This window comes from Saccoglossus kowalevskii, chromosome 17 (genome assembly GCF_978046115.1).
Source record: "Saccoglossus kowalevskii chromosome 17, keSacKowa6.1, whole genome shotgun sequence".
Lineage (NCBI taxonomy): Eukaryota > Metazoa > Hemichordata > Enteropneusta > Harrimaniidae > Saccoglossus > Saccoglossus kowalevskii.
Window position 1 is genome coordinate 14514674 of NC_140657.1, and position 14720 is coordinate 14529393.

At 37.2% G+C, this 14720-nt stretch overlaps 1 protein-coding gene across 1 annotated transcript in view; it reads right to left on the reverse strand.

Annotated features, from left to right (window-relative positions):
* The window catches only part of LOC102810048 (uncharacterized), a 30969-nt gene extending 16927 nt beyond the window's left edge, over positions 1-14042 (reverse strand). The window contains exons 1-9 of the mRNA XM_085491894.1: positions 13934-14042; positions 8290-8363; positions 6177-6391; positions 5127-5180; positions 2815-2868; positions 1873-1926; positions 954-1007; positions 721-765; positions 171-224 (exon numbers count right to left, since the gene is read on the reverse strand). Of these exons, the coding sequence (XP_085348020.1) occupies positions 171-224; positions 721-765; positions 954-1007; positions 1873-1926; positions 2815-2868; positions 5127-5180; positions 6177-6391; positions 8290-8363; positions 13934-13959 (630 nt within the window). The 5' untranslated portion in view covers positions 13960-14042. The remainder of the gene's footprint in view (positions 1-170; positions 225-720; positions 766-953; positions 1008-1872; positions 1927-2814; positions 2869-5126; positions 5181-6176; positions 6392-8289; positions 8364-13933) is intronic.
* Positions 14043-14720: the final 678 nt, after the last annotated feature.

Consider the following 14720-nt stretch of genomic DNA (forward strand, 5'->3'; position numbering starts at 1 on the left):
TGAAAGTGTTTTTCTTATAAAATAGCATGTACTCACATGCAATATGTCACGTACAAGATACAACGACAATTGCGTGAATGTTCAATATAGAGAAGTAGATTTTGAGAGAAAATGTGTTTTAACTGTCACGATGTCATTCATACATTCAATTTTCGTTACAAAATACATACCTGTCTTCCTATCGGGCCAGTGCCCCCTTGCAGTCCCTTTTGACCTGGCAAACCCTAACAACACAAATAGATAAAAAAAATATTCGTATTCTTTCATTGGCTGCGACACATATAATTCATTATTAAACATCTGTCACCGTAATGCCATAAGTTACAGCGTGCCGTAATTGTGCGGTATTTTACGGGGTGATTTCATCCTACCATAGAAATGCGAATTCCAAATATGGATTAATTACGCGCGTAAGCGTCCTCTAATAATAAAAACATGGCTGCCACCAGGGTTTGACCGGACTCCACACAAAGAAGTTCGCTGATTCTGTTCTAAACTTTTTGGATTTTGGCATTCCCATGATGTATCCTTAGAAGGAAAAGATGTATAATAATAAGGTTATTACGAGGATGCCTCAAAGTATGCACTCAGACAGTACGCCGTCGCATCGGCCTCCGCTGCGCGTCAGTCGGTCGATACTACTGCTGTACTGTCTTCATGCATACTTCGTGCATCCTCGTAATAACCTCATATTATTACCACAAGAATACGTGCACTTACTTGTTCGCCCTTGGGTCCCGGTAAGCCTGGTTTACCATCCTCACCCTATTGAGAAAATGAAGATCTAGTTGTTAATTTTGATTTTTAGCATTTTTACCCTTTTTACGATTCAGAATGCTCGCAGCAATTGTTGTTAATGTAACCATGTACATGTAAACAACGCGTATGAACTCAAGTGTGACTAAATGTAGATGATATCAAATGTACGTGATTGGAGGAAAGTAACGACTTACCGGAGATCCCATCTCACCTTCAGGTCCCATAGGTCCCGTGTATCCCATGTTCCCCTGTGTGTAAACAACAACGCGAAATATTAAAATAATATGAGTGTTTTAAAATTATGTTTCAATTATTATTATTATTATTATTATTATTATTATTATTTGTGTTTTAATATAAAACCAGTGCAGATTGCAATTATCATAATACGGGCCCTGTCAAGAACATTAACATATTTCATCGTTACGGAGTACATGGTATTGTGACACTTATGCTAATCGTGACCCGACTTGCTCAGTGCTTTAACCCTCCTATCGAAAGTTGGCCACCACTTCACTTCAATTCACCTTGTTATAATTCCTGTCTTTACCACACTTCTAAGTAATCTAAGTGCCCCCCTGGAAACAGAGATGCGAAATGTAGGTATTTCGATAACAATGATACATTCGGTCGGGAGTATGAAAGCCCACGTCATAACCCCGATGTTGATAAATCAAAAAATGTGTTGGGGAGGTCTCCTTAGATAATACACGATTTTATATTTTCTTTTGAGGGTCCGAAACAAAAACACACGTGTTTAGCACAACCAAAATAACGATATTGTACAGACCATCTGTTTTTCATCATGTAAGTATTAAGACATGCTTTGGGGAATCTAACGGGTTAAACCGATAAGCTGAAATACAACGATTCTCACAAAACGTGATTCCTATCAGAAATGTAGGATCCCCCGGGATGACTTATTAACGCTCTCATACAAGAATAATCTGCATCCTGAAGATTCCCCTGTCGTACCGGGGATCTTAAGTTTCAGTCTCTGTGGTGTCTGACTGGCGTTAAAGCACGGTAATTCGAAAAACATACATGTGTACAGTTTGGTGTGTATAGAACAGTTGCGCAAACTCAAACGTTCCGGTAATACGCATTAGCTACCTTTTGACCAGTAAATCCGTGACTACCATGGGTACCTGAATTACCACGCTCGCCCTGTTAAATGAGACAAGAGAAAACAAAGATTACATTTTCGACAAAATTACCACAGTGTTAGTGCGATTTGACGTTTAACCTCGCATTAAAATTCCACAAGGTAGCCATAGAATGTCATCAACGGGTCACACACTTCAAAAGAAGAACTCGGGTTGCAATAACTTTTACAGAATGGAAGAGATAAATAGATATGGGTTCTCATTGTACCATAAGATGGCCCTAACTAATGACTTCCCGGATACATTTGTTACTTTGTCTCTCTTGACATCAGTAACGTGTCGTTTTTTTATATATATTATTCGATGAAAATGTATATTCAGTCATCAACTGATACGATCGATGCGACTCAGTGACGTTTAACATAGGATAGGCGCCCAAATCACGAAATAGTTTGTGATGTCACAAATACGTAACACGGTGTCATGACACGTCAAACGAATGGCGATTTATGTCTCGTTTCACAATGCGTTATTTGAAAATGCAATATGGGCATTTTAATACGGCAATTCGGAAAACAAATTTAATTATGACTTATCGTAATCTGCTATTGTTACAGTAGCATATTGTATAGTATTTCCTTGATTCAAAAAGAAAAAAGAAACACTTATACGAATGCGCAACGATTGCTCATGCACGTACCATAAAAAAAATAACGCGCATGCGTAAAAAAGAATTTCATTGTGTCATCGAACGAATACAAGGACTGCGTTTTTAGAATAGATAAATCATAATTCATTGTATCCATACTCACATTCTGTATGACACAGCGATATTAAAATGTACATGATCTCACCAACACTGCATCTTTAAAATATGTTATGCAGATTATCAAGATTATATGACACCATATGTATGGTATACTAGTATATAGTACAAAGTACGCCTCACCTTATCGCCATCAGGTCCAGGTCGTCCCCTTCTTCCACGATGGCCGTGTAGCCCCTTATGGTTAAGAGTAAATAGGGGATGTATATTAAGAAAAGCTAAAGCGACATTCCTTGTGGTGTATTTGTTTGTATCAATGACTGAGATACTTATTTATTCTAAAACATAGAGCCTGTCGGATATAGCTCCACTGTTTAGAATGCACACAATTAGAACAATCTGATTCAGGGTAGGCATGGAAGATATACGTGTTAGAACTTTATAACCTGGGCTCATTTGAAGAAAGTACGTAGCTAAGCAACATTAACAATGTTGATCAAACATGAGCAAGTAGAGAATTATAGACACCGCCATGCAAAGAAAAAGATAAGTGTGAGGATCATATGAAATGAGAAAAAATAAATTAAACTTGCAAATGAGTTCATTGATATGCAAATGCGTTTATTAATATTGCAGTCCCGTTACTCTCAATACGTTTCAAAATATGATTACGTTTAACCAAGTTCAAGCAAAGACTTATCAGTTCTTACGGAAAATGAAAGTTAATGATTGAAAAATGCAAATGAGCATGTTCAATAAGTTGACATTGACATTCACCCCTCTCAGTAGAGTATCGAACACATTTTTATCGAATACCTCATATGTTTTTCTATCCACGAGGGTGGACATCCGGGCATTTTCTACCGCCTGGCAACCCTCTCGGTGAAAACAAAGACCAAAAACTCGCAGAAAACGGTACTTTGCGATGGTTATTGAGAGTCCCCTGAACAGCGTAACAAGATTAGCCCTACGTGTGTAACATATATGAATTTGGTTGTTCAGGATTACTTCAAAGTTGAGTTTGTGTTGTTTTCTCGAGTTTTCACCGGCTCCACCGGCGTTCCACAGCAGCGCGCACAAAGCCCATAGAAATACGTGGTACAGTGGTGCGCGTCTTAGCAACGTAGAACGTCTGTGACGTAGCTCCGCCCCCGAGGATAAACTAAACAAAATGCTAATTGAAAGCCACTCAGACGTGACACTTTCAACTTACTGTACTTGTACATACATTTCTCAGAAACAAAACAAGCAAATTTAAGTTATGTAGAAAATTCAGCGGGGACATGCATGATGTGACCATCGTGAATCAGAATTTAATAAATTTTGCTTCAAATGACGTCGCCGAGTATTACGTAATGTACTAGTAATTAATTAATTATTCACGAAGATGTTCGATTCGGACAAACAAATACGTAAACTAAAACAGCCCTGGCGTTGAAATATTCTCGACGTGGCTTTCCTGGGGAAATAAACTACCTTATGATTGAAAACAAGTCACCAAAAAAACAAAAACAAAACAAAAACAAAACACAGTTGGAATTGTTGTTATCGCCCGCGCACGTTGTACACACCTGATCTGTTTCACGCGCAGTATGGCGGGCATGTCTGTTATAATGTTAGTAACATTTCCTAATCAAGACGTAAATACTATCAGTAACAATCAGTCGGCTAATATCAATGTTCACTGTGCCAAAATTGCTAATTCACAAACTTTAAGACGCCATATGTCAAGTAACCAAACGTGACAAAATCAGCGCATAGTTGCGACAAGTAGTTTGATCAATACTTTAAATTAATTGATTTGCGGGTATTTGAGGTAATGACGTCGCTTCTCGGTTGATGCCTTGATTGGTTTATATATTTTATCTTTGTGAATTTGACCGTGACCGTGAGTTGTAATCTAATCACGTTAGTCGTCTAATGCATTTTGTTCTTGCCTATTTCTATTTATCAATTAAGTGCGGCAAAGGTAATTTTGTGAATTTTGCTTTTTTTGTTAATGAAGAGTTATAACTTTTGTAAAGTTATTGGGATCATAATTTTGTCAACGGGAAACTGTGCACTTTGTTTTTGAGATAAAGGTGTGGAGCGCGGCAAATAATAACTTTCACTTGTTGCGTAATTTACATAATCCCTTAACGACGGACTAATTCACGGTCTAACGGTCACGTGACTAATTCTTGGTGACATATCGTAGACGATTTTTTTTTCTCAAAAAGCCAGGAACAAAGGCTTCAAGAAAATATTTATTTTGTTATGGATCAAAACACTTTTCTCTATGCAAAAGTTTCCACTTTTTATAGTATGATAACTCTACTGTATCCTTAAATAAAAATGTTGATACTGAATGAATGAATGAATGAATGAATGAATGAAAGGAATGAATGAATGAATGAATGAATGAATGAATGAATGAATGAATGAATGAATGAATGAATGAATGAAATGCATGAATGAATGAATGAAGTGTTCTTTCTAATTTATGTTTTATTTACCTTTGCGCCACGTTTGCCACGTTTTCCTGGAAGACCTGGTACTCCAGGGTATCCCTGTAAAAGTAAGAGATTGATAGAAATGAAAACAGTAAAATGGAACTTACTTCCATGGCAACAATATATTTCAGAAAAGAATCCACGATGATGCCCCGAGAATGTGATAGCTGTACAGCTGACTAGTTGTCTGACACTAGAAATGACATACATTACGTGGTGGTGGTGGGTAATTAAAAATTAATTTAACTCCAGCATGCCACAAAAAATAAAGGTCGGTCACGGTCCTACTTAAATGCCAGACATAAGTATGTTCTGAACATATAAGGCGATTGCAACCAAGGTAGCAGGGGCAGGGTCAGGGCATACAATAAGTCCAAATATACGTTTGAATATTTAAAAGGTCATAGTGGGATTCCACGTGCCGACACAAACAGGATATCCCGCATGACTTAAGACATGACAGGCAGTACTATTACGACAACTGACATCATACCCTGCGTACGATATATTGCACACACTATGTTGTATTACACACTTCGTGACATCTCGTACAACACACGATATTATTAGACACGATGGATAACAGGAAGTGGTGCAATAATGACAACAGGCAGAACGTATGATATATCGCAAGAATCCGTCATTTGTTATGGGTGTACCCAACACAATATATCAGACATGATAGGGTTAGTTAGTGCAAAATCTTAATGATAATTTGCACAAGTAGAATCTGATTAATATAAGATCTTTCTATTTGTATATTTTTCTCATTTTGATTCAGCTTTTATTAGTTGTACAAATCTCCCAATTTCGAACGTCCATGTTAAACACCAAAGCGCCGTATTCAAGTTGCGCTGTAGGTATATTCGTTCTCTGATGGGATGAGTAATTTACTCCGAAAAAAATCTTGCGAACGAAAAATATAATGGGAACTAGTCAGTCAGACGGCACACAAACTCGTGTAACACGTCTTTTTTTAATCAGAGTGACATAGGAACAGCCATGGGAATTTCATGTCAAGGTCATTCACCCTAGCCAATATTTTGGACTTACTGGTGGACCGGGGTCTCCTTTCTCTCCTTTGATGAGCCCATCTTCCCAAAGCTCCAAAAACAGCTCGTAAAACTCTTCTTCAGATAGACTTTCAACCAATATTTCCGTTACCACAGTGATGGTACTATTGTCTCTCTCCGTATCTCCAGAATCACCTGTATCTATTGGAATGTTGCCGTTGTCACAGTCGCCATATTGACATGAAGTATTAAAATCTAAATGCAAAATAAAGAATTAACACATTAATATGGGTTGCCTTGATTTTATAATTTCTCCTTCTATGACTCCTTGATTTGTTTGTCTTATTGTTTTCCCGATTGTGTCATCAGAAAAGATACTAATATGGTGCGTGTTCGCAAAGCCTTGTGGGTAGCACTAATACTATTTGCGATACAAGCTATAGCAAATGCATTTGTGACTACGTGTACTCGGCGTGCGCGCATCCATGGTAACTATAGATTATATTGATTGTTAGGAATCGATTTTTCACTATAGGTACCAGATGTTTCGTCAATGGTTGTTGCGCATTCCCGTTCCTAGTTTTAGAAGGAATGCACTACACCGGGACTCTATGTCAATTTCCTCCGAATATCTAGTGACTTTGGGCTAGTATGTGACACCATTAACTAAAATCAAATAAAAAACGGCGGTCACTGTTTTATGTTGTTGTAATTAAATTAAAATTTACACCTGTACTCTTCTTTGCATGTTTCAATGTTTTATCCGCAATTTGTTCTTGATATTAATATCTATATTTTGAAAACACGATTATCAGAATGCTTATAATGCTGTACCAATAGATATTAGCCGCCAATGGACGCCGAAATCACGTTGGGACGAGAGAGTCACGTGATTTGTATTTCTGCCCCTCAAATAGTGTTATACACCCCACCCCTCCCGCCATTGCGCTCACTGCTCGCGATAGTGCACGCAGTCGACGGGAAATAAAATTTGTAGGATAAAAAAAAGTCTCGTGATTCTCTCTCTCTCTCAACGAGATCTCGGTGGTCATGATCATTAGCGTGTAAAGTCTATTGCGTCAGAAAGTTTAATTAGTTGTTTCGTGTTTCGCGGCTGTACAGTTACGTGATAATATTTCACAGGTCAGGAGGTCGATTGAGGCAAGTAGTCAGCTTTCGTCAGGCATCTATATTGTTAAAGCAGCTCTGACACATAACGATATTAAACGAGATGACCGCATTCTTTGGAAGGTTGCAAACAAGGACGTCACAATTGTTACACGATTCGCGATGTTCGTTATAATAATAATAATAATAAATAAATATAGAGTATAATTATGTTAATTTTTCAATGACTGGTAGTGGCGATGTAGTACAAATATCACTATTTTGATAACACTAGCATATAAGATATAAACAGTTCAAAATTTCACAAAATGACAAGAATAAAGAAATTTGGTATGGGAGAAATTTGTCATTTAAGCTCAGGATGGTCCACAGTTCAAGTTGAATCATCAGAACAGCGATTTATTTTCAGTATTTCAAGTTTGTTTTTGATATGTCGAATTTGTTTTGTCAAACCTTAAATAAGTCACAGTGTGCCTTTTCCTATCTAGTCTTACCAACGTGTTACTAGTATTTTACATGTCTGGGCTATACTCACACTTTTAGGCACTCCACGTCGAGTGACGCCGAGAATGTCTAGCCTTCTTTATTTGGCAAGTTATATAGGTGCAACCAATCACGTTTACTTAATCTGAGCATCATGATGACGTCATCATTTATATTTGATGTCTCCACCTGAATTCAGATCCACAATTCATACCACTGCACCGTTAGCCATATCGTCTATTACAGTACAATAAATTGTGTGGGCACAGAATATGCACGTGATAGCACCATGCTGGTGTGCACATATTACTGTCAAATACTTTATTTTCCTTTGAATTTATTTTAGCTATTTTCGCTGAAGGAATGATTCAGTGAAAATAAAATCCAGCGAATATACCTTCTTATATTTTACATTCAACTCGTCAAAAATCAGTGACAATCGATATTTTCAGAAAAAAAATTAATTCCAGCTGAAATAAGTTATTTTACAGTAGCATTGACTGTGCACACGTTTCACAGAACACATTGAATATACAAATTACCGTTGTCGTTATTGAGATCCGTCGATTCTAAGCACAATATTGTACCAGCAAATGAAAGCATCAACAGCAAAGTTCTGTAAATAAACAAATAAATATATGTGTATCAACTGTAGGTATTTAATAGTCATGCGTTTATTAAAAAATTAAAGAGATTAATACAATTCGGTTATAACAGGATTAATACATTTGTCATATACTTTTTGGTGACCCTCTCTAATAATGATTTTACATAGTTTATATACCTTCATAATGATTATAAATAGTGTAATACCTACACGCCATTTTAGCGAATTTGACTCCATGCATAAATTAACTGAATCTTAATTTAGCTAAAGTGTCAACAATCTCATTGTGAGAATATAATTTATTTTGAATTAGTGACATTTTGAATTTAGCGAAATTACAGATTAGCTAAAATAACATGCTAGCTAAAGACAAAGTTTACAGTAGTTCATACCGTCTAGCACTCTCTGTCTGCTTGGGAGTACCCTGCATTCATTTACACTTTTGGGAACCCGTTCAATAATGATGATATATAGTTAATACTAGTATACACTTGGGACCCTGTTATACAATGATAGTTTGCTAGTATTCAAGTTGTTATTTAAAGTTCACGATTATAGGAAAGACACACCCTGATCACAATGTCCTCGAAGACGACACGGCGCGCCACCGACGCACACTTTTTTACTGAGTCGTAAATTGTTGTGTTAATTCGCTTGCGCGTCTTTGACGGAACAAAAAAAAAGCGGTCATTGATATAGTGATCTTGAAAAACATTTTTACCTATAGTTATAGAATATGTCATTCGGTCAAGTGAAGCCCACATTCTATAAACAAAATCAATAGGTTGTATGGTCACTTGGTTCAAGTCGTATACTGACAACAAATGCAATCAGTATGTTCAAGAACTATGTTAATTAGTATGTTAATTAGTATGTTTATTGTTATCTTGCAATGGTTATATATGAAATATGCGTCAACAGCGGACAGCACATTTAATTAAAATACTGGAATACCTCAACTACAATATTTGAGATTTCAAAACATGTAAATATACTAACATCGTTCTATATTTGGTTTTAAATTATTTAATATGGGCGATATTGTATTTTATTTTAAAGGTATTTACATAATTATTAATTCAGACAAATACCATACGCTCCTGCGTTCTTTTCCTAGTATAAGGTATTTTTCTAGCAAGACCGTCAAAATATTACTTATTAGTAATTGTTAATAATTCACGACTAACAATAGTATAATGTTATTATAACTGCATGTTTTACTGGAAGAAAATAGTTTCTATGAATCCTTTTTTACCACGATAAAAGGCAATATGAACCTACTCACATGTCTTCATTTTCATGGACGTTATCCGAAAAGAAGTTAGTTAACATTATTTTTATATATGGGTTTTGTGAAAAGAAAACAGCACAAAATGAAAGCATAATATAAATGTCGTAAAATCGGACAATTGTTTTTCATTGTTCGCCAACGTTACTAAAACTGTTGGTGTTACCTGTCATTTACTCTAATTGACAAACAACTTTGGGCTTTGAGATAGGATATCTCGACCATACACTGATCATGGTGGTAAACCAAGAAAGGATGAAATGATACAAGTGATTTGTATTTAAGCCTACCTGAATACATGTAAACTCAAATTGGGCCAAACAACCTGCATCGTTGTATGATCAGACTGCAACCGTACGGTTCGTACATTGTGGGTGTTCTATTTAAGCTAATGTCTTGTATCCCTTACTAAACCAATACAAACACACAAAGTGGGTGACAAACACACAAAAGTTGGATACATTGCAACGCCATGTCTACGATTTCGCTTAACGTATAGATTTCACGTTGTGGCTATTGTGTGCAAAGTGGTGTGTTGAAAGAGGTTCATATAGGCCGAGTGGACAGCTATGATTGCCGGAATCATTGAAACATTATCGTGAACTAATTCAGACTATTTAATTACAATTAAGAATGCTGATATTTTTTTCATTAAGTCTGGCCGCGATGCATGGAAAAAAAGGCGACGACAGTGTTCCCGGGACAAATGGGAGGAAGTTGAACTTCGTAAGTTTCAATGGTGCGTTCTGAAGTAGCTACGACCAAAAGCCCCCCGGTGAGCTATTAAGAGGGTTTTACTTGCAAGAAGAATGAATCACTAGTAGCTTCTCGACAGCGTGCGAAACGGTGAAAGTTTTTTTTCCATAAAACGTTAAATACGTAATGATCGACTGGAAATGACGATGAAGTCGAACGATCTCGTCATTCGAAAAACGTATTCATCCACCAACTAAATTGTCCACATACTGTTTACACTCAATAGCTGTTAGTAGTCTATTGAACTCTGGGTCAATAATAAAACAACTCTCATTTCTACACTGTAAAAAATCTGGTCAATCGCAAGGATTTTAGATAAACTTAAATTTGCGGTCTTGGAGAATATTGTGTTTTCTCAACTGGGCAGGTCAAATTGACCTAAAACAGTGGGGGAGCCACACTTCAAATGCCGGTATCAACAGACCACCGACTAGTTGTATGTAACCCAAAGGCAGCTGTAAGTCAGATAAACAAGATTTAATAGATCAACGAATATGTGAGCCTGCCAAAAGAAAATAAACGTTGCAGCTAACCTGCTGATATGTTGTAAACGTGGCAATTTATTAGCTAATCTTCACTCCCGCTTAGTGGTATTTATGTAATTTTAGTTTTAGTTTCAGCGCAATAAAAGTGGAATGTCGCACATTCATTTAAGATTAGTAACATTGTTGCAATACATCGCGAATAACTCGAATACACGACATTTGCCGGAGCAAGGATGATCTGCGTATTCGCGACGTGGGCCCGGAAAGTTGTTTGCAAGAAAAGAAAAACGTCCTTTAAATTGAATATCAGCTGAACTTCCTTCTGCGTTTTTATTTTAGTATTTTTCGTGTAGAAACGTATTATGTTATGACTACCAAACTAACACAAAGACTAACATATCATCGAGTATATCTGCAATCATCTCCGGTTATCCACAATTGAATGAGCAATAACGTACTATGAACACGTCTTGAAAATAGTCATACGGCGTTTCGTTTTTGTTTGTAATAAAAGATAATAATGATGTCCATTTGTTGTTACATATGCCACCGTGACGAATAAATCAATGTTCTAACAGTCGTGGATTATACATATACTTTGTGAAATCATGGGAAAATAGTCCGCTGGATTGTTTTATACTGCAATATTTTGTTCCAACTTTTAAACATTTATATTTATTTCTCTATAGTTACTTTGTTGATTTCACATAGACGGTAACTTTGGAATCAACATGTTTGGAAAAAAAATATAGAAAATATTATAAGAATGCATTGTAAAACGTGGGAATAGTTAGCGTTGGCGTATGAAGGTTTCTAATCGTCTTTCATTGCCCTCAATGTTCCCCTGGCCAACAATGTATAGTACAGTGTAAGCTTATTTGGGAATAAAAGTGAGACATATTCACTATGCTACGACGTAAGAATGTAAAAAACTGCATGATACATGGCGATTTTATACTCTATATGTTGTATTTATTCTGCGGCCAATTTTCGGTAGCAATCTAAACACAATATGTAAAAAATGTTGTAGGTTAGACGGGCAGTAGATGCGAGAGATATTACGGTTAGAAACCCACGAACGCCAAAGTAAATTTTTTCACAAAATAAAAACATTTTCGAAATATGATTTTCAAACATGTCTGCATATAACCTTGGTTTATGGAACATCGAATTCGATGATGAGACAGAATTACACTATTTAAAGGAACAAGAACAAATCTCGTGGTTCTCGCATTCAGCGAGATTCCGGCGGCCATTTACGTCCAAGGTCCATTGGTGAGGCATAACAGACGGGTTCCGCTGCGTTACATAAATACACAGAGCAAATTGTTGTGCCTTATGCGTTTAACTGCTGGCTTCCGAGCATGTAAAAGTACACCACGTTTATTTGTTTTACATTATAAACATGGCAATAAACTGAGCGATGTGCGGTACTGGCGTGGGAACAATAAACCGTTCTAACATCTGATCCGAGCTGTAATAGCCAGAGAAAACAGACTATTACACTATCAGTTTCTGTCAAATTGACAATGGAACACGAACGTAGTAACACTCTAATGCCTACCATGTTACGTACATAACAAAAACAATATATATAAATATACATACATGTGATATATAGGTTTGAACACAAAAACATGGAGCTATTCACCTTGAGAAGACGGGGTAGCAACTGTTCATACTTCGGCATGTATGGCAGCCGATTAAAAGCAGTTTGGAGAATATAGGATATGATATGATATGATATGATATGATATGATATGATAAGGTATGATATAAAATGATATGATATGAAATGATAAGATATGATATGAGAAGACGGGGTAGCAACTGTTCATACTTCGGCATGTATGGCAGCCGATTAAAAGCAATTTGGAGAATATATGATATGATAAGGTATGATATAAAATGATATGAAATGATATGATATGATATGATATTGGATGAAATGAAATGATATAATATTGACTACGTAGATGTGAGTACGATATAATATTCATTTTTTTTCTATCGTCGAAAGGTTTTCAAACGTGCCACATCGTACGCAGCGAAAAGGGATGCATGACTGATGACTGTTGTGACCATCATTATGCATGTTTTACTGCACGGCACATCCGGTCGTCTGTACTGAGTCGTCGCCCATGTTCATTAAAACTGATTAATGTGACGGGGATTGACTGGAGCACCATAGATCAGTTAAAACCAATCTCTTTACGTTATGTGATGGTGTGAAACAGATACAAGTCTGATAAGTTTCAAGCATAATATGCAGTGTGTTTCCAGACCTTGTATGGTGCGTGATAACTTGTCTTATGTAATCGCAATCTTAACAAATATACTCGAAATAATTAATGACATAATGGTATATGTTTTGTTTGCGCTCCATTGACCTTTGAACCGAATATTCCCGTTGAGCTCACCTCCGACCTCTTCGTGACATCATTCTTGCACAGACGACTACTAATTAAACAGGTCTCAGGGAGAGACTGTTCATCTACCTAATTAGGGAAAATTCACGACTGAAACTGCGTTAAAATGTGCTTTATTTTGATGCACAATATAGCTCTAAGCGCATGTTGGTTTGTCGTAGTATACAAAATCGCCCATGGATTCAGTTTTTCGACGAGGCCCTTTAACATGAAACATACCTACATGGGAGAATGCCGCGAAAACACTAGTATGAGAAGGTGGGAGTCATCGAAGAGCTTTAGTTAATCCCGGTCACGCAGTGTGGTCAAACCTCGCGGGGAACGTTGTCTGACCATGACCTTCTGAATAACTTAACAGTGGCCGTGGATTATAACTGAAAAGCCGGCGGATATGTTCAATACATGATGTATTATCGCTGTGGTACCGCTAGAAGTAGTTATTAACCGAGTAGCGGTAGTAAGACAGTAGTAAGACAGCGTTTATAAAAGTCCGGGTGTACGTGTAAAATGGATGGATTATGGACACATACTACACCACGGCGTAGCATAAGTTTCGACAACTCAAATATAAACTGAACAAGCTCATACGTACGCACGCACGCACGGACGCAAAGTTCTCACCTGCAATGTCGGACATGCTTCCCCATTCTGTCGACCAATCCCCTAATCCCCCGAGTTGCATGAGCTCTGGTGTAAATGGCCCGGTCTCGGGACGGGGACTGCCAGAAACATAGCGTTAAAGTGAAGTCGCCGCTTAGTGGCCAACCAACTAAGCTCAGTGTATGCGAGCAGAGAGGGTCACGTTTTACGCAATGTTGCTTCACCCGGCCTGTGAGACGGAGAATGCAAATTCTTTTTTTACTAACAGCTAAAAAAGGTCTGGGTGTCTATTTCGTCAAATGGTCCGTGAAACAAATGCCTTGTATTGGTTCATACCCAAGTAACATGAGAGGCAAGTAACGGCATGTAGTGCGATACCCGCAACTAAATCTTATTACAAAAGCACACACCTCTGGCAAAGAAATTTCCACCAATTCAATTTAACATTTTGGGTGAAAATTCCCAAGTTTTGGGATTAACTACCGCTTTTGTGAATTCCTAACGCAGTCGGTTAGTGGTGAAGTTGACGTCGGAATTCAGCCTACAAGTGTATGTATGCCAGATTGCTTCTAATACGGTGAGAAGAAAAATCTGTTTTGGAATGCGCATGGCAAAAGAGTTACAAGGTAGCCTCTGTTGTAGTTGACGGAGTTGTGGTAAGTAACTGGATGCGGTGTAGCGATCGTTATCTCCTAGGGTCCGTATGGATTTCTAGTCATTGATATCAATCATCATGTGAAATAAACAACACTATCATGTAAACACAATCCACGACAACAAGGGTTGTTTAAAAAACCCACAGACATTA